We start from the raw sequence: 21,743 nt of genomic DNA on the forward strand, positions 1-21,743 counted from the left end.
CTTCATACACTTAATAAGTCCATTCTGAAAGGCAGTCTTTAGTGTCTTTCTATTTGTGACATTGTTCGTACTTAAACTTTGATGTTTTTATTGAAATGAGAGAGCCTCTGTTGCTGAGCAGGAAACCAATTAAGTAAAATCAGTGGGACTAGTCAGACATGCAAAAGGAGGTATAAAGTTAGTAAAATAAAGCCATTTAAAGTATGACATGTAGTTATTTACTTGGAGTCTGTTTTCAAATGAATAATTTGTATAAGAAACCCTGTAAGTCCTCAGAGTGACACCATGGAACTGATGAATGACTTTAGAGCAGCTTTCTTTTTTTTTTTTTTTCTGCTCTTTCTTTTTTTTTTTTTTTTTTTTTATTATACTTTAAGTTCTAGGGTACATGTGCATAACGTGCAAGTTTGTTACATATGTATACTTGTGCCATGTTGGTGTGCTGCACCCATCAACTCGTCAGCACCCATCAAGTCATCATTTATATCATGTATAACTCCCCAATGCAATTCCTCCCCCCTTCCCCCTGCCCATGATAGGCCCCAGTGTGTGATGTTCCCCTTCCCGAGTCCAAGTTTCCTCATTGTTCAGTTCCCACCTATGAGTGAGAACATGTGGTGTTTGGTTTTCTGTTCTTGTGATAGTTTGCTAAGAATGATGGTTTCCAGGTGCATCCATGTCCCTACAAAGGACGCAAACTCATCCTTTTTTATGGCTGCATAGTATTCCATGGTGTATATGTGCCACATTTTCTTAATCCAGTCTGTCACAGATGGACATTTGGGTTGATTCCAAGTCTTTGCTATTGTGAATAGTGCCGCAATAAACATACGTGTGCATGTGTCTTTGTAGTAGAATAATTTATAATCCTTTGGGTATATACCCAGTAGTGGGATGGCTGGGTCATATGGTACATCTAGTTCTAGATCCTTGAGGAATTGCCATACTGTTTTCCATAATGGTTGAACTAGTTTACAATCCCACCAACAGTGTAAAAGTGTTCCTATTTCTCCACAACCTCTCCAACACCTGTTGTTTCCTGATTTTTTAATGATTGCCATTCTAACTGGTGTGAGATGGTATCTCATTGTGGTTTTGATTTGCATTTCTCTGATGGCAAGTGATGATGAGCATTTTTTCATGTGTCTGTTGGCTGTATGCATGTCTTCTTTTGAGAAATGTCTGTTCATATCCTTTGCCCACTTTTTGATGGGGTTGTTTGTTTTTTTCTTGTAAATTTGTTTGAGTTCTTTGTAGATTCTGGATATTAGCCCTTTGTCAGATGAGTAGGTTGTAAACATTTTCTCCCATTCTGTAGGTTGCCTGTTCACTTAAATTGGGAAGTCCTGCTTTTTGGGATCCAGAGGGAAGAGAGTAGACATGGCCATTGATCTAACTAAAAGTTTGGCAGTTTTTGTGGAATCAAGTATCTTGATGTGGTGTGAATACACATCCATTGTGGGCACCCAGAACTGAGTTTGTACTCTTTTATATCCCTGTCTTATTCAAAGATTTCATAGTATGCTAAGAAATTTGAGTTATGTATTAAAAGCATTGATCTGCTGTTTATTCATTCTCATGGCATTCATACAAAAGGACAGGCAAAGGACTTTGAGTCCTGTAATATAAATAGGTAGCAGCCTTCCTTATACCAAGTGGATTTTCTTCTCACTTGTGTATAATGATCAAAATAATTTACTACTAATAAAATGCATTAAATAACACAAAAGTACTAATTCTTTTCTTTAAAAAATTAGAGTATTAACTCTGTTACCTTGTAAAGTTCTATAATTTTATGGATGAGTAAGTAACAAGGAAGCTTCTCTCGTGAATTTACTATAACTTATAGAACATTAATGCAATGGACATTTCTTATTTTAACCAAAAAAATATTGAGGCGGGTAAAAATGCTTTTTCCTACTTTATATTCTTTACTACAAGAAAACTTTTAAGAAGGAAACTATAACTTATCACTCTAATAACTAAATATATTCATATCCTTTATATAAAAACACAACATAATCTTTTAATAGGTGCTAATGTGGATAATATCTTTGAGTCTGTAACTAATCTGGGATATACTCATAAATATGTAATTTTGAACTCTGTATAGACCTTTGTTCTCTTTTATCATGTATTTTGATTTTTATCTTGGCTATATTTACTATATTTTAGTCACTAGATCTTTAGTTTTATTAGCTGAAACTGTTGAAAAACTGATAATATGTTGATGTTGGGTTGTAAATTTAAGACTTTGACATGGATAAGATTATAAATACATGTTAATGATAAAGGATACCAAGTAATTTAGTTTCAGACCAAGGTGATCATTCATATTTTAAAATCTAAGTAGAATGAAACTCGGATATAGTAGAAAATATGTGACAGCAGGTTTTAAGTCACATTTTGTTTGCAGGCCTAAGATTGGCAGTGGTAAAGCTGCCTTGCCATCTAGTGGTAGTTTGCAGATATCTCCACTTGTTCAGGGCCTTTTTCCAGAATTTCTATTTTTAGCAAGGCTGCACTGTAGCAAGCTGACCTAATGCTTTGACATAGTAATAACGCAATAAGAAAAAAAAATAGTAAAAATTTCCTCTTTTCTCTGTGGTGGTATTATTGACTAGGAAAGGCTCAATATAAATGACATTCATAAAGCAACAAGGACAAAAAGCTCATAGTGTACAATATTTTTGATATTTTAAAAGAAAAAGAATCAAAAATGAGAAAAATAATTATTTAATATAACACTCGAAACTGAAAAAGAAAACCAGTAATATATGGTTTTACAAGTCCTAGTTAAATGTTTTTGGGAGATAGATGTTTAATTTATTTCTGAAAATAAATTCTGCATTTTGAAGATACCTTAGTAACTATATTCATCTACTCTGCTATTCCTATTCAGACTTTGTAAATCCAGCCATTTATATACATATAGTTACATAATCTACATGGCTTCTCAATTTCCTTCTGTTATTAGTCTTGGCATTACCTTCACTTCCAGTGGTTTGCCTTTCCTCTTATCTTTCCTCACTATGGCTGTTTCAGAAATTAGTCTCAGAAAGTACTCTGAGCCAGGAGAAACTCCCTTTCCCTCTCAGGAAGTTATAGATACCATCTTAGATCTTAGATAAATGAACCAAAAGATTACTTGTTATATCCTTCTTAGTTTGAATGAGTAGGGTACTGAAAATCTGAAGTAGAATTAATTTATTAGACTGGAATATCTAACAGCATTAATATATATAGTTCAAAAAATTCAGACATTAGAAATAGTATTTCTCAGAATTAAATACACCCAGGGTTTAGATAGTGGAGGTGAGGAAGTTGGCTTATTTATCAAACCTCAAGAAATAAAAACTAAGTTTAATTTTCTTAAAAATATAATTTTGAATCTTTAAAGAACAGAGATTCTAAATGTTGAAAATCGAGCAAATCTTTCCCTGTTATAAAGATAAAAGCAACTAAAAAAAAAAGGTGCCTAACAGCTGCTGGCTTTGATAATGCTGTCCTACAGTTGTGGTAATAGTTTTTCTGGCCTCAACTATTAGAACACATTAAAACTGCTCAGCTTGAGTAACTAAGTAAGCTTTTTAAAAAATTGCAGTTCAGGCAACTAAAGACCCTACAGTAGTAACTGGATGGACAGAGAGCAAAGAAGGGAGTGTCAGTTATTCAGAGTCTTTACTTGGGTTTTCCAGTTAGAATCAAATGAAACACTTTCCTATTAGAAACCCAATTTTTTATTTTTTATTTGTTTGCCATACCGAGTATTTAGGAGAAACGTAGGTTGGTCATTCTAGACCAGTATTAGGTTTTCCTTTCACTTTCATGCTACTCCTGCAAGCCAAAGATGTCCAGGACATTTAGTATGAAACAATAAAGCATCATAGTTTAAAATCACATCTAAGAGCTTAGCTGTTGTTGAGATCATTTGAAATTATAGTTTTTCTTTTGAAAATATTATTGAAAATTCTTCCCAGAGTGCTGTAGTTTTTATTGAAGTTTCTTGATTAAAAAAAAAATGTATATAGAGAGCAAATTGTAAATATGCAAAGGCTATTTATAACACAGTTTAGTTTAGGTTTTATTTTAGTATTGGTTACAGCAACAAAAATGCTCCACATTCTTTGGGGAATTAAAGATAAGGAACAGGTTATTAACTATATTATTAATTACCTATTTAGGGGGAATAGATTTGTCTTAAGCATGTATTAGAAAGACATTAGCTTTTTAGAAGAATAACTTATTACTAGGTAGTGTTCAGGAACAATTTGTCTTATGTTCTATGTCAGGGGTCAACAAAATGTTTCTGTGAAAGGCCAGATAGAAAATATTGTAGGCTTTGCAGGTCACCCGGTTTCTCACAACCACTCAACTCGGTTGTAGCATAAAAGCAACCAAAGACATTATGTAAATTAAAGAGCATGGCTGTGTTTTAGTAAAACTTCACTTACAAAAAAAAAAAAAAAAAACAGGTTGTGGGCAATATTTGGCCCGTGAGCCATAATTTGCCTACTTCTGTTCTACATGAATGTGATAAAAGGTAGCCTATGAGAGATCCAAAGGGTAAGGACCAGAGTTTCTCTAAGGGGGTTCTGTGGAATACTAATACGAGAGTCCTAGGAGCCACCCAACTCTTAGGGGACTAGAATTCTTGGGGGTAGGGAGGATGGGGCCACAAATCCTTTGGTTTTTGTTATGGTTTTGTTGTTTGTTTGTTTTGTTTGTTTGTTTGTTTTGAGATGGAGTCTCACTCTGTCACCCAGGCTGGAGTGCATTGGCGTGATCTCGGCTCACTGCAACCTCCCCCTCCTGGGTCCAAGCGATTCTCCTGCCTCAGCCTCCCAAGTAGCTGAGATTACAGACATGCACCACCACACCCGGCTAATTTTTTGTATTTTTAATAGACATGGGGTTTCACCGTGTTAACCAGGATGATCATGAGGTCTCCTGACCTCATGATCCGCCTGCCTCAGCCTCTAAAAGTGCTGGGATTACAGGCGTGAGCCACGGCGCCCAGCTGCATCTGTTATTTTTTGACATTTTAATAGTAGCCATTCTGACTGGTGTGAGATGGTATCTCATTGTGGTTTTGACTTGCATTTCTGTAATGATCAGTGATGAGCCTTTTTTTCATATGCTTGCTGGCCACATGTATGTCTTCTTCTGAAAAGTGTCCGTCAATGTCCTTTGCCCACTTTTTAATGGGGTTGTTTGTTTTTCCTTGTAATCTTGTATAAATACCGTATATTAATAGATGCTGGTGGATATTAGACCTTTGTCAGATGCATAGTTTGCAAATATTTTCTCCCATTCTATAGGTTGTCTGTTTACTCTTTTGATAGTTTCTTCTGCTGTGCAGAAGCTCTTACGTTTAATTAGATGCCATTTGTCAATTTTGATCCAACAGATTTTTATGATAGTTTGGATATGTGTTGGCGAGGTAAAAAGACAAGTCAAGGATGAATGCAAGGCTTTTGTCCTATGCAGCTGGAAAAATGGAGTTGTTTACTGATGTGCATAAAACTTCAAGAGGAGGTGTGAGATGGACTATTAGAAGCTTGATTGTGAACTTGTTAAAATTGAGATGGCTGTTAGACATGCAAGAGGTTTTGAGTAGGGAACAAGATGTGAGAGGCTGGACTTTTATGTTTGAGGCTTGAGCTAGAGATATAACTCTGAGAGTCACTAGCATATGGATTATATTTGAAGCTATGAGCCTGGATGACATCAACAAGATAGTGAGCATAGATGGAACAAGAAGCTGTGCAATGATGGATCCCAGGACACTCGAATGTTAAGAAATTAGGAAAATGAAGAGGAACCAGCCAAAAAAAAGCAACCCTTGAGACAGGAAGATAACCAGGCAAGGAAGTATGCTGGAAGTCAAATGAGGAAAATGCTTTGAGGAGAAGAATGATCAGCTGTGTCCAGTACTGCTGATAGGTCAGATGAGTCAGTGACTCACAGTTGACCATTGGATTTAACAATAAGGAAGTCATTAGTGGCCTTGTTCAATGCAGTGCTGGGGGTGAAAGCCTCATAAAAGTGCATCTAGGTTAAGCTGAGAAGAGAGAAATTAGAGGCAATGAGTATGGCCAATTCAAGGAGTTTTGCTTTAAAGGAAAGTGAGACATGAGGCAGTAGCTGGAGGGAGAAGTCAAGGGAGATCAGAGAAATGCTGCTAGGAGTGAAATGTTGGCTCTTACAAACTATATTGAGGAACAGAGAAAAACGGCCCTGTTGGCAACTGTGGGAAAAGAGTATCTGCTATTCCCATCCTCCCAAGCAATCGCGTACCATTTTCAGTATAAGAAACAGTGCTAGGGGGCCATGCGCAGTCGCTCACGCCTGTAATCCCAGCACTTTGGGAGACTGAGGCAGATGGATCCCGAGGTCAGGAGATCGAGACCATCCTGGCTAACACGTTGAAACCCTGTCGCTATTAAAAATACAAAAAATTAGCCGGGTGTGGTGGTGGGCACCTGTAGTCCCAGCTACTCGGGAGGCTGAGGCAGGAGAATGGCGTGAACCCAGGAGGCGGAGCTTGCAATGAGCAGAGATCGCGCCACTGCACTCCAGCCTAGGCGATAGAGCGAGACAACATCTCAAAAAAAAAAAAAAAAAAAAAAAGGGAAAAGAAACACCACCAGGGAATAGAGAATACAGTAATTGAATACCCTTTGTACACAGTAAGATGCTTATCAAAAGAGAGTACCCGGCCGGGCGCGATGGCTCAAGCCTGTAATCCCAGCACTTTGGGAGGCCGAGACGAGCGGATCACGAGGTCAGGAGATCGAGACCATCCTGACTAACACGATGAAACCCCGTCTCTACTAAAAAAAAAAAACGAAAAAAAACTAGCCGGGCGAGGTGGCGGGCGCCTGTAGTCCCAGCTACTCGGGAGGCTGAGGCAGGAGAATGGTGTAAACCCGGGAGGCGGAGCTTGCAGTGAGCTGAGATCCGGCCACTGCACTCCAGCCTGGGTGACAGAGTGAGACCCCGTCTCAAAAAAAAAAGAAAAAGAAAGGAAAAAAGAGTAAAGTATAATTACTTAGAATGCCTGCAAATGTGAATACTACCTTCTCTATGTCATTTTTGTATTCTATAAATAATCTCTAATATCACAAATACCTTTGACATCCATTGGATTTTTATCAACTATTGTGTATATATGTATTTAAGATGCATATATTTCAAAATGTATGCGTGTGTGTGTATGTGCATATATTTATATATGTATATATTTATATATTTATACATATTTTATGTATATTTATACCTATTTTATATATTTACATATGTATTTATATATTTTAAATATATTTACATATCTATTTTTATATATTCATATATATATTTGAGATGGAGTCTCCCTCTGTCATCCAGACTGGAGTGCAGTGGCACGATCTCAGCTCAGTGCAACATATGCCTCCCGGATTCAAGCAATTCTCCTGCCTCAGCCTCCCAAGTAGCTGGGATTACAGGTGCCTGCCACCACACCCAGCTAATTTTTGTATTTTTACTAGAGATGGGGTTTCACCATGTTGGCCAGGCTGGTTTCGAACTCCTGACCTCAGGTGATCTCCCTGCCTTGGCCTCCCAAAATGCTGGGATTACAGACGTGAGCCACAGTGCCTGGCCTCAAGATGTGTGTTTTAAATGGAGATTCAGAAATAACTTTAATTTGTGCAATTTGAATTCTCATTTTGCTTATATTTATACTTTTAGCATTGGTCAAATTAGTAAGCTCTAGTGTCAAAACAGACTTCTTGGTGCTGTAATGTCCCGTCCAGCGGGATCGTTAACACAGACCTTGGAGGAGGGGGTGGGAATTTAGAGAGACAAGAGACACAAGAAATGGAGACAAGACAGTATCCTGATCAAGTCTCGTTTATTGAGGGCGTTGGTACAGCTTATATAGGCTGGTAAGAAAGAGGAAGGGCGGCAGAGCAGGCGGGGAGGAGAATAATGAGAGAAGTCACCAGGCGCATGCTAGGTAGACTTAGTCTTTCCCAGGCGCGGGAAGTTATCTAGGGCGTGCGGGAAAAGTTCGCGCGGGCGGGAAAAGTTGATGATGAAGAACCAGGAAGTGCGCCATCTTGTCTCCACAATGCGGAGCTTAAGCAACAGAGGCCGCGGCAATTTCCGGGCCTCATGGCTCCGGACACTGTAATAATTTCTCAGTTCTATAAAATATAAAAATCTGTGCTGGGTGCAGTGACTCACGCCTATAATCCCAGCACTTTGGGAGGCTGAGGTGGGCGGATCACAAGGTCAAAATATCAAGACCATCCTGGCCAACATGGTGAAACTCTACTAAAAATACAAAAATTAGATGGTATCTCATTGTGGTTTTGATTTGCATTTCTCCGATGGCGAGTGATGATGAGCATTTTTTCATGTGTCTGTTGGCTGTATGAATGTCTTCTTTTGAGAAATGTCTGTTCATATCCTTTGCCCACTTTTTGATGGGGTTGTTTGTTTTTTTCTTGTATATTTGTTTGAGTTCTTTGTAGATTCTGGATATTAGCCCTTTGTCAGATGAGTAGATTGCAAAAATTTTCTCCCATTCTGTAGGTTGCCTGTTCACTCTGATGGTAGTTTCTTTTGCTGTGCAGAAGCTCTTTAGTTTAATTAGATCCCATTTGTCAATTTTGGCTTTTGCTGCCCTTGCTTGTGGTGTTTTAGACATGAAGTCCTTGCTTATGCCTATGTCCTGAATGGTACTACCTAGGTTTTCTTCTAGGGTTTTTATGGTATTAGGTCTAACATTTAGAATGGCAATCATTAAAAAGTCAGGAAACAACAGGTGTTGGAGAGGATGTGGAGAAATAGGAACACTTTTACACTGTTGGTGGGATTGTAAACTAGTTCAACCATTATGGAAAACAGTATGGCAATTCCTCAAGGATCTAGAACTAGATGTACCATATGACCCAGCCATCCCACTACTGGGTATATACCCAAAGGATTATAAATCATGCTGCTATAAAGACACATGCACACATATGTTTATTGCGGCACTATTCACAATAGCAAAGACTTGGAATCAACCCAAATGTCCATCTGTGACAGACTGGATTAAGAAAATGTGGCACATATACACCATGGAATACTATGCAGCCATAAAAAAGGATGAGTTTGCGTCCTTTGTAGGGACATGGATGCAGCTGGAGACCATCATTCTTAGCAAGCTATCACAAGAACAGAAAACCAAACACCGCATGTTCTCACTCATAGGTGGGAACTGAACAATGAGATCACTTGGACTCGGGAAGGGGAACATCACACACCGGGGCCTATCATGGGGAGGGGGGAGGGGGGAGGGACTGCATTGGGAGTTATACCTGATATAAATGATGAATTGATGGGTGCTGACGAGTTGATGGGTGCAGCACACCAACATGGCACAAGTATACATATGTAACAAACCTGCACGTTATGCACACGTACCCTAGAACTTAAAGTATAATAAAAAAAAAATTAAAATACAAAAATTAGCTGGGCATGGTGGCGCACACCTGTAATCCCAGCTACTTGGGAGGCTGAGGCAGGAGACTCTCTTGAACCCAGGAGGCGGAGGTTGAAGTGAGCCGAGATTGCATCACTGTACTCCAGCCTGACAACAGAGCGAGACTCCAGTCCAGCACTTTGGGAGGCTGAGGCGGGAGGATCACAAAGTCAAGAGTTCAAGACCAGCCTGGTCGATATGGTGAAACTCTGTCTCTACTAAAAATACAAAAATTAGTTGGGCGTGATGGCGGGTGCCTGTAGTCCCAGCTGCTTGGGAGGCTGAGGCAGGAAAATCACTTGAACCCGGGTGGTGGAGGTTGTAGTGAGTGCCACTGTACTCCAGTCTGGGCAACAAAGCAATACTTCATCTCAAAAAAAAAAAAAAAAAAAAAAACTGTTTTATAGAAATACCGTGTTACATAGTTCAGATATGAGTTGAGTGGCTTTAAGTATAAACGTCATGTCTGTAAGTAACCAAATGAATGTGAGAGTATTTTTTCATTCCTAAATAAGTAAAAACATATATATAACCAGCCAGTTATATCAGAAGACCAAGCCCACAGGCCAGTTTCTATAACAAATGCTGTTATCTCTGCATGGGAATTTGAAAGGACTACCACTTAATCAGTAGAAACTTCCTAAGCATATCAAGATATCAGAAACTTAAGAACAAAATGCTGTGCTTTTCTGCAGTGATACATTTAAATAAATTGAAGTATCTGTCTTCCAGACTTCATCTGGAGCAAGTTTACATGAAAGTAGGAATATAAAGTAGGGAAAAGGGAGACAAGAGGAATAATTTTGCATTCTTTAATGAAAAGTTAAGGTGATTTTTAAGAATTAGTGTTTTAGCCTCTTTTTGATTAAGTCAGCCTGATATTTTATCCTAAGTTATAAATCTCAAATCCTTATTTTCTTACCCAAACTGGTATTTTTTTAAATATCAGTTAATCTGTCACTGTCATTTTAATCAGTAGTAGGAGGCAGCACAGGAGCACAGTAACTCCAGATACTTGCCTCACACCGAATTTTTCTGAATATAAATGGATTTAAACAATTTAAAATTGTTATAGAATATTATTAAACCATTCACAGTTTATTAGACCAGCAGACAGCTTAGTCTGCCATTCACAATCCTACTCTCTGTTGCTACACACCTTTATCAAATGAGTACATAGTAATGAAGACTTGAGAAAAAGTCTCATCTTCTTGAAAAGGCTCATAATGTCAGTGACCAATATTGATGCTTAGACTAAATCCATATAGAAGAATCCACTTGTTTGTAACTCTGCTCTGTTGGGTTAGCCTTGCCAAAATAACGTCAAGAAAACGATCTGTCATTGCTTTACAGTTATTTTATGTTAGTTATTTTAATTAAGTGTTGATGATAGAATATCTAAGATGTATGGGAGATAAACTGCATACTTATGCTTATCAGCAGAATATGCCAGCACAAGTATGTCATCTTATGAGCTAAATTAGTTTAGTACTAGTTGGAATTAAAATGTGTTAATCAGGAATGTCTTATCCACTGGGGTGTCAGTAGTGTCTGATGGAGATGTTCATGAAAAACAGAAAGGAAACTAAACAAATTAAGATATATGAATTGTAAAGTAACTTTGACAAAATTCATTTGATGTATAATTTATGCATCATTACTTTTCTACAGAAAATGTATGAAGTATCTCATGGAATGATAAAACTAAAAATATGTGAACATTCTTTAATGAAAGATGGCTGAAATAAGGATGTCACAATACTCCAGTGATTTTTCAAAGTAATATTCTCAATATTGTTTATTTAATACTTATTGATAGCATATGACTTCAAGAGAGTTAACACATATAAGTTTAAAAAATGATTTGCTTGTAAGTAAAATATAGAATAGCAACATACAGAATAGAAATCTATATAGAGAAAATCATATACGGTAAAGATAATTTAACTAAAAAAGGGTACATCATGAATAATAAGTACTACCTTTTTAAAGAATGTTTATGCTTTTGGTTAAATCTTATAGCAAATGTATTTTTATTACTTTTGCAGAACTATGAATAAATAATTTTACAGTCATTTTTATCATTTTCTAAAATTATGTTTTAGATTCTAGAATAATTTTTATGTCATGGAATTCTGTCTTCAACAGAATTCAACACTGTTTCAAACAGTGCATAGAAAATACCAGAGGAAAGATTAAATCTGTCTAAAGCCATGTTTACACAAGTCCACGTAAGATAGATTTGGTGTTTATGTAGTTAATATAATTACTGAAGATAACCCATATTTTTCCAGGCTGTATTTCACTTTATACCTTGTGTTGTTACCTAAATGTTGAGGGAAGAAAATTACTTTTTGGCAAATAACCATTTACTTACAGGTTTTTAATGTAAAGATGGATATGTGCTAAAGACAATATGGTATTAAGAAAGCAGAATGTTTTATGTTTTTACTCAAACGCTGAGCCTTTTCTTAATGGAAAGAAAATATTTCAACTAAAATAAGTTGTTTCTCAGACCTGAAGATTATAGTTTTTAAAATATATTTCAACCTAAAACGTTAGGATCCCATGTATAAACATGGCCTTATATAAGACACACCTGAGAGGCAAACTGCTATATAGAATTGTTAGCAGTTCTTGTGACTGGTGTATGCTTCAGAAAAAGATCAATAAGTTACCACACTTTTCTTACAAAATGGTATATAAATCAACCTTATATCCTTTTGTTCTAAATCATGGTTACTAAATACTGCTATTCTGTAAAACTACCTAAGACTCATTATTTTCAACCCTGTCACCCCAGAAACAATAAGAGAAACCTGAAAGCAGGAGAGAATGAAGGGCCTTATTAGTCATCTAAATTGTAAGTTCTCTTGTATATTGTTAGTATGGATATTTGGCGTCCCCAGCTCTTTGTTTTTTACTTACTCTTATTAGGACCTCTGGAAGATACAATTTATCCTAGTTAAGCAAGCAGGATTTCCTCCTCTAGACATATGTTATAAGCATTTTCTCATCAGACAACCAGATATGTTATACCAATAGTCTGATTTACTCTTTACCACATCAACAGATACTGCCTATTTTTAACAAGACAAATAAATTGGTCAGGTGAGATTTTATACAGGAGGACCAAGCTTTATTATATCTTTTGCAGGCTTTTAGTCTTCCATTAGGGTTGTTGATCACTTGATCAATGGGCCAGCTACTGAACCAACCAAATGTTTACTGAACATTTGCTTCATACATTCTCTCTTCGAGTGTGCTAACTGCTTTCTTCCATTCTTCATGAACTACATTATAATGAACAGCTTTGTTATAATGATAATACTTAATACCGTACCCATTGACCACCATTCTCTACTCATCCTCTACTATTCCCTTAAAAACACAAATAAGTGGACTAAAGACTGCATATATTGTCAAAACTCCACCAAAAATGTTCAAGAAAAGAGAGATAGAGCTTTTGAAATTTATTTTATTCAGTTGTTGCATTTCTTTTTAGTCTGGTGAATCAAGAGCATATGCTAGTTAGTGCTTTATGTGCAAATTAGCTTGCTTTCCTGAAATGCCACTACTTTTTCTCCTTTCGTGTTTGAGTGGTAACTAAAGAATTCCACATTAAGTATTTAATAAATGGTTGCACAGTTGCTGGGGGACTGAAAGTGCCAGATCAAGCAATTTATTTATGTACCACATACTTCTTATGACCAACTGACCATAAAATGCGCCCGGTACCTAAGTGTGTACCTGCCATTATTCTAAAGGTATTCCTATAGCAGGGTGTTATAAAGAAAAGAAGACTAAAATGGCGGTTAAGAAATTTGGTCTTTGGTTTTCTTTTACATAAAATCAGGAGGATGATCTAGTAAACTTTAAAAAGTTAAACTTCTTTCTTGAACATGTTTCTAAAAGGCATATTCAAATAAAATTGCATAAATAGTATTTTATTATATATGTATAACAGAACTTGCAAAACTTCAAATGAGTAATTTTGTGAAGAAGTCTTTTGTTAAGTAAATGGTCACTTGCTAAATTGTTTTGTAAGTTTATATTTTCTTAAACCTGGTAATTATATATTTCTTATAGTCATTTAAAAAGTTTTGGCCGGCCGGGCGCAGTGGCTCAAGCCTGTAATCCCAGCACTTTGGGAGGCCGAGACGGGCGGATCACGAGGTCAGAAGATCGAGACCATCCTGGCTAACACGGTGAAACCCCGTCTCTACTAAAAAATACAAAAAACTAGCCGGGCGAGGTGGCGGGCGCCTGTAGTCCCAGCTACTGGGGAGGCCTGAGGCAGGAGAATGGCATAAACCCAGGAGGCGGAGCTTGCAGTGAGCTGAGATCCGGCCACTGCACTCCAGCCTGGGCGACAGAGCAAGACTCCGTCTCAAAAAAAAAAAAAAAAAAAGTTTTGGCCAGGTGCTGTGGCTCACACCTGTAATCCCAGTATTTTGGGAGGCCTAGGCAGGCGGATCACCTAAGGTCAGGAGTTCGAGACCAGCCTGGCCAACATGGTGAAACCTTGTCTCTACTAAAATTACAAAAATTAACTGGGCCGTGGTGGCACATACCTGTAGTCCCAGCTACTCGGGAGACTGAGGCAGGAGAATTGCTTGAACTCAGGAGGCGGAGGTTGCAGTGACTGAGATTGTGCCACTGCACTTCAGTCTGGGTGACAGAGTGAGACTCTCTCAAAAAAAAAAAAAAAAAAAGTTTTAAAACTTCTAGGTTTTCAAATTTAGAAGCTAATTTCACATGAATAATTTTATCCTCAAAAAAGTCCAAAGTTACTTTAAATTAATTAAGTCCTGTATAATTGTGTGCTTTAGAATTGTACCTCAGACTTCTAAGTTTTCTGATGTGTAAGCTGTCTTAAATGTTAATTTGTTCATTCTAACGAAATTAGTGTTACTCTTTTCTTCATCATTGATTGTTCCAAATTGTGCTCTAAAATAAAAGATAGAATATAGAAAATGCTTAGCGATTGACATTTTAGAGGGTTTTTTTTACTTTTTAATGATTTTTAATTTTCTTTATTATTAATTTATACTGAAAGATTAAGATTTAAAGAACTTTTAAAGCCAAGATGAGATATAATGAGATACAAGGTGAGATATAATGAGATATAAGGTAAGATATAATGAGATATAAGGTGATTTATGTATTGCTACATCAATTTTAGGTATTCCAAGAAATGCTGGTCTTATTTTAAGAATTAATTATCTTGACATTAAGATAGTTGTTGCTCTGATAGTATTTTGTATTCTTTCCTCTAAAGTGTAGTGCCTTCATATCGGAGTATATGTTATACCACAGTGTACTAAATCCTCTATGATAAGTGGTATAAAGTGCTGAGGAAATAGGGGAAATGGAGCCTATTGAAATTATTTAAAGAGAAAGGGGTATTTCAAAACTGGCCCTTGGGGAATTAATTTACTTGGCAGAGAAAGGAGAGTACAGTGTAATCTCAAGGAATAAAGAATATTCTGGTGTTGGAGAATCATATTTATATGGGATTTTCAGATTCTATTGACAGTGTTAGAAAATATTAACAAAATTAACATTTGAGCAAGGTGTCATTTAAGATGTACAGTTTTATCATATATATCTAAAAAGCAGTTAGGGCTTAAAATAGTTTGTATCACCAGTAATTTCAGGTAAATAATTTATAAAACAGTTTCATTAAGGGGTCTGGGACCTTCAGAAGGAAAAGATTTGGACTGACGGATCTACCTTTACCTAATATGAGGATGAGAAAGAGCTGGTTCCTTCTAATTCTTAGGGAATTGAGATAAAAAGCTAAGGGCTTATGAAAGTTCAAAATAAGGGGAGGGGAAACTACTGCTTTTGTGCTAGCAGAAAGGACAAGAAATAAAGGAAAATCTCTCTTTTAGGAAAATAGAAGTCTAAAATTCCATGAATGATTCTTGATGTAATAGAAAAATAATTATTTAAACCATAATGGCATTTATTCTGAAGTAAATTATGATTCTAAGTGGTGTAATTTTTTTCTCCAAAAGACTACTTGGAGGAAATGAGCTGTTCTGAACATTTGGTTTGTGTTTCTATTGGAGAATTTTTTTTTTCATTTTGTCACCAAATATTTATTGATTTTCTTGACTTGTATATACTTTTATTTCTTCTACTTTGGGTTATTCTGTTTATTTTAGACTGTTTAAGTTTGGGCTGCTATAATAAAATGCCATAGATGGGGAAATTTAATCAACAGAAATGTATTCTTTGGAGTTCCGAAGGCTGGGAAGTCCAAGATCAAGGTGCCAACCAATTTGACTCCTGGAGAGGACCCTCCTCCTGGCTGGCAGATGGCCATAATGCTCACATGGCAGAAAGAAAGAGATCATCTCTCTTGTGCGTCTTTTTATAGGAGTGCTAATCCCATTCATGAAGGCTCCACCCTCATGACTTAATTACCCCTCAAAGGTCCCACCTCCAGATACCATCACTTTGGAGATTAGGATTTCAACATATGAACTTTACGGAGACATAAACATTCGGTCCATAGCATACACAGATCACTAGAACATGTAGAAATGAGAATTTATACCTATAAATGTAGTTTCCGTATGTCAGAGTACTAACTATGCTACCCAATTTCTCTTATAAAGTAAATAAGCTTACCTTATGAGTTTTTCCTAATTTTGAAACTTTTTTAAAAGCATAGCCTTGATCTTCAGTATTCATAGCACTACATGTTCTATCAAATAGGGATGATGTAATATGACTTTTGAGGAAAGACACCAGATTGAAATATTATTTTCCCTAGGTTTGCATTGAATCTCGCCATTTGGTGAGGAGAACATTCTATTTGTCTCAGATTAGTGGACTGATGTAGAAAACAATTTTTATAGAAAATTGTTTCCTATTAATTATAAGACTATGAATCTTGAAAAATCCTAATTAGAGGGCAGTCATTTTTATCTGCCTTGTTCACTGATGTATCTAGCCACTTAGAACAGTGCCTTGTGGGTGTTTAATAGATATTTAATGAGCAGGACATGACGGTTCATGTCTGTAATTCCAGCATTTTGGGAGGTCAAGGCAGGAGAATCATTTGAGCCCAGGAGTTTCAGACCAGCCTGAGCAACAGAGCAAGACCCCATCTCTGCATTTTTTTTTTTTTTTTTTTGAGACGGAGTCTCACCCTGTCACCGAGACTTGGAATGCAATGGCGTGGTCTTGGCTCACTGCAACCCCTGCCTCCCAGGTTCAAGCAATTCTCCTGCCTCAGCCTCCCAAGTAGCTGGGACTACAGGCACGTGCCACCACACCTGGCTGATTTTTTGAATTTTTTACTAGAGATGGGGTTTCACTATGTTGGCCAGGATGGTCTTGAACTCCTGACCTCATGATCTGCCCATGGCGTGAGTCACCATGCCCGGCCAATAATTTTTTTTTTTTTTAACACCCAGGTGTGAACTCCTGACCTCATGATCTGCCCGTGGCGTGCATCACCATGCCCAGCCTACAATTTTTTTTTTTTTTTAATACCCAGGTGTGGTGTTGTGTACCACACCTGTAGTCCCAGCTACTCAGGAGGCTGAGGTGGGAGGATTGAGCCTGGGAGGTTGAGGCTGCAGGGAGCCATGATCATGGTACTGCACTCCAGCATGGACAATGGAGCAAGACTCTGTTTATCTATCTATCTATCTATCTATCTATCTATCTATCTACCTATCTGTTTTGTACATTCAAACATATATATATATTGTTTTTGAATGAACAAATTTCTACCATACTTTCTCATTGATAAGTGTAGCTTTTTTATTCTCCTAATTGACCTTTAATCTGACACAATGAAGAGCACTGTTGTGTTTTGGGGTATTTAATCTTTAAGTTTTTCTTTTTCTCTATGAAGCATGGTAATAATTTTCTTCAGCGCCTTGATGAAAATGGTTTGTGCCTTAGGAACATATGCCTTTATCCCTACTCCCTGCCTCACCCACACACACTTCAAATATTTATAGCTATCTACATTATACTAATCTTTATATTTAAATGTAATACTAAAAATAATTAACACAGAACCATGGGTCCCTTATTTTCAAAGGGACTTTAGAAATCACCTGGTTTAACTCTCTCATTTTAAGGTTGAGGAAACTAAAGCCCTGAAAGATGATTAGCTCAGGGACACTGTTAATTAATAGAGGTACAGAAACTAAAACCCAGGTATTTGACTCCCAGTCAAATGTTATTTCCACGCATGTTACAAATAATCCTTTCTGGGGAAGGCTTTTTTCCAGTTAAAACACTGATTCACCATCATGATACCTTCAGGCAAGTATTCGTTACTCAAACATAAAAAAAAAAAGGAAAAAGAATATTGCCCCAAACATCAAGAGTAAACACATTTTAAGAGCCAAAGACTCTTTTCTGTCTATTGTTTTGTTTTGTTTTGTTTTGTTTTGTTTTGAGAAAGAGTCTTGGTCTGTCACCCAGGCTGAAGTGCAGTGGTGCGACCTCGGCTTACTGCAACCTCTGCCTCCTGGGTTCAAGCAATTCTCCTCCCTCAGCCTCCCAAGTATCTGGGATTACAGGCATGTGCCACCAAGCCCAGCTAATTTTTTGTATTTTTAGTAGAGATAGGGTTTCATCATGTTGGCCAGGCTGGTTTCAAACTCCTGGCCTCAAGTTATCTGCCCACCTTGGCCTCCCAAAGTGCTGGGATTACAGGCATGAGCCACCTCGCCCAGCCCAAAGACTCTTAAAGAACCTGTTCTTCTCAGATTGCTAAAGCAGGGAATACTGACATGTCTGTCAATAGATATAATTTATATTAGCATAATCTCTTAGATTAGCATTTTACCATAAAATAATTAAAATTGGGGTTAACATTTTGAATTTCATTTGAAAGCAAATTGACTTCTGAATAGTGAAGTACAGATATTAGTGCAGATTATTCTCAGTTGCTAGTATGCAGACTCTTGGATTCTGTTGCTGTGTCTATACAAGCTAATTCACTAGGCAGTTGAGGACTTAGGTGGTTATCTAGATAACTTAAGGTAAGGATCAATCTGAATACTAAGCCGTATGTTATAATAGCACTAATTTTATATTAAAAATACTTTAACCATAGTAATCTTATATTTCAGGTAAAGGTAGTAGTTTTTAGCTATATTAACCGATTGTTTTGTCTTCTGGTGCTTTGTGTAAAGATTAGAGTTTGTAAGCGGTTTTCTATTTCTGGTTTTTTTTGTTTTTTTGGCCTCCAAAAAAACATACAAATTTGAACTTCTTAAAGGAGGACATATAAGAGCAATAAATTGACTAAAAACAGAATCTGTCTTTTTCTCTCAATCTCATTTTGTAGTAACCTGCAGGTTCCCAGCTAGCACATACACTGACTCTTCCTCACAGCAGCTCCTTCATAGGGCCTCAGTTAGGTAGGAAGGTATAGACAGTTCCATTAACACGCTCATTCACAATGCCATTCATTTGGGGAAAAAAAATTCTCCTTTCACATATTCCATTAAATGAACACTATATCATCTTCTTACATTCAGATCAACATGCAAATCTCAAGTGTTCTATTTCAAGTGAGGCCCTTCTAAATATTTATCTCAACATTTGGTATTTAGTAATATTTTTCACATAATTTTACCTTGTATTCTACTTCAAAGCGGTTGTATTACAGACAAAAATTATTAGCAACCTATTTTTATGTCTCCATGTTTCAAAAACTAAATTGATACTATATTTTGAATTAATGACTATGTCATAAAACATCATTTTGTAAAAGAAAGACAGCCATTACAAAACCAATGACACAATATTTATTAAATTTTTTAAATGAGTCCAGAATTAAAAAGACAGCTTCATAGGTGAAATTAGGTGATTTATAAAGGAAAGAGAAAAAAACAGGGAGAGTGTGAATATTAGAATAAGCTTCTAGTTGACAGTACATAACTAACTTACCAGTTTACGGTACAGTTTAAAATGATAGAGACAACTTTAATCAAATATGTGAAAACTAAACATTTTAAAAATCAACTTTGTTAAAATTGGAAAATCTACTTAAGTTTTATCAGGTGGAGGTGACAGTACTACCTGAATAATCTGTTTCTGTCCATATAAAATGAACTGCTGGGAGCACATTTACGTATAAGAACACAGTGAGCAAAAAGCAAAATTGATCGCTTAATTGTGAAGTTCCTTTTGTTGGTTTGTCAGGCTCCACAAAAGATACAATAGGAAAAATCTATACAGCATTAATTAGGATTTTATTTTTTAGAGGCTCCTTTTAAAATAGCTCTGGAAAACATGAGTAGCCATGTCCTCCAAGCCTAATTTCTAAAAATATTTGTAGAAAATACATTCTACATGTAGGATTTAATTCTGTAATGCACTATAAATGTGATTTCCCCAAATCTTTGTCTACTTGCTATATATTCTTAATTCATGTTAATTCATTCTTAATATCTTAATAACACTCAACCCTTTAGATTTGATATTTGCTTATATTACATGTAAGGAACATCTTACATTTAAGTAATTATATGTTGAGACATAATTAAAATTATAATCTTTCTGTTGTTTCTAGAAAAATAAATAAATCAAATTTTAAATAATTTAATAAACATAAAATTTTGGTGCCTAAGTCTGGATGATCAAAATGGTCTCTTTTTACCTAAACATTTCACTACAATGTTGCTTTTAGGGTACTTTTCAGACAATTTCCAGACTGACAGATTCAGTACATCTTAGGAGCCTCTGACTCATCCAGCAACATAAATTAACTTGACTTTTAATACAAGATCATTTTTTTCTTGTGTTAAAAATATACACTTCATAATCAACTAGGGTCAAAATATGCAAAGAAATTTCAACTTTAAAATTTGTAGCCAATTTTTTTTTTAAAGAAATGAAATCTTATTGTGTTGCCCAGCCTGGAGTGCAGTGGCTATTTACAGGCATGCTCATCATGCACCACAGCCTCTTAACTGTTGAGCTCAAGCAGTCCTTTGGCCTCAGCCTCCTAAGTAGGTGGGACTGTAGGTGTGTGCTGCCACACCCATAGAGTCCATTTTGAACTATAAGAAACCCATGATGAGGAAAAGCCAAATCTTTTTTGACTACAAATGACCCTTGGAAAAGAAATTTATTTATCATTTTAAACAAAGATATAAAAGATGAAATTTGGCAATTTTAAAATTATTAAAGGAATTGATAACTAAACCAAACAATTCAATCAGAAGTATCTATTTAGAACCTAATAACACAGGCAGTTAGCTGCATCCAGAGGTCCTTTTCAAGATTAAAATGCCTGCTTCTTAACTTTATATTTTGCCACTAGATATTATTGCCTTAATAATTCACATATTTAAAAGATGTTGCTACAGTTACTTTAGTCAGCTTTTATGTTTTTACATTTTCTTTGGAAAATTTTCTAGATAATCTGCAAAATAAATAATGGGATGGTAATTTTTCTTAAAAGTATTTATTATACTGAAAGCAGCCCAAAGTACATTGATTTGTGATTTGATTAATTCTAAAATTTTTAAGTAGTTTATTTTCAGATCTGTATTTTACATTTTACTGTTTTTTGTTTTGTTTATTTGTTTGTTTTACTTCAATAGCCTTTTATGTCACCTCGGTACCCTGGAGGTCCAAGGCCCCCATTGAGGATACCTAATCAGGTAAGATTTATGTGCTATTTAAGTTTTTGTAAGACTCAAAGATCTTGAAAATGTCACATATGTTTATCATCCTATAAAAATACGAAATTTTCCTTTTTCTGTCCCATTTAATGCTATTTCTAGTCATATATCATCTGCTTCAAGGGTTGGCAAACTACAGCTCATAGCTAGCTATTTTTTGTAAATAAAGTTTTACTGAAAAACATCCACACAGATCCATTTATGTATTGTCTGTGACTACTTTTACACTACAATACAGATTTAAGTGGTCATGGCAGAGACCATATGTGGCCGGCAACCCTAAAATATTTACTATTTGGATCTTTTACAGAAAAATGTTTGCCCATTCTTGGAGTCTACCTTACACTTTGAACCTAATTTTAAAAACTTGTACAGTTCTGGTAAATGCTGATTATCCTCCCATTTAAAGAATGGCAATAAAATTTTCCATGAACATATTTTTGTTTACTTTCATATAATATAGTTTCAATATCATGACTCTAGCATTCATATAAATTTTACCCAGTTATAATGGCAGATTAAGCAAATAATTAGCTGCTTCTGGAAGAGAT

At 36.2% G+C, this 21,743-nt stretch overlaps 1 protein-coding gene across 6 annotated transcripts in view; it reads left to right on the plus strand.

Annotated features, from left to right (window-relative positions):
• SSBP2 (single stranded DNA binding protein 2) overlaps positions 1-21,743 on the plus strand; it is a 334,593-nt gene that overhangs the window by 238,371 nt on the left and 74,479 nt on the right. For all 6 annotated transcript variants that reach the window (XM_030927331.1, XM_010386037.2, XM_010386032.2 and 3 more), the window contains one exon: positions 21,112-21,171. In XM_030927331.1, coding sequence (XP_030783191.1) covers positions 21,112-21,171 — 60 coding nt within the window. The remainder of the gene's footprint in view (positions 1-21,111; positions 21,172-21,743) is intronic.

The sequence above is a fragment of the Rhinopithecus roxellana genome, chromosome 3 (genome assembly GCF_007565055.1).
Source record: "Rhinopithecus roxellana isolate Shanxi Qingling chromosome 3, ASM756505v1, whole genome shotgun sequence".
Taxonomy (NCBI): Eukaryota; Metazoa; Chordata; class Mammalia; order Primates; family Cercopithecidae; genus Rhinopithecus; species Rhinopithecus roxellana.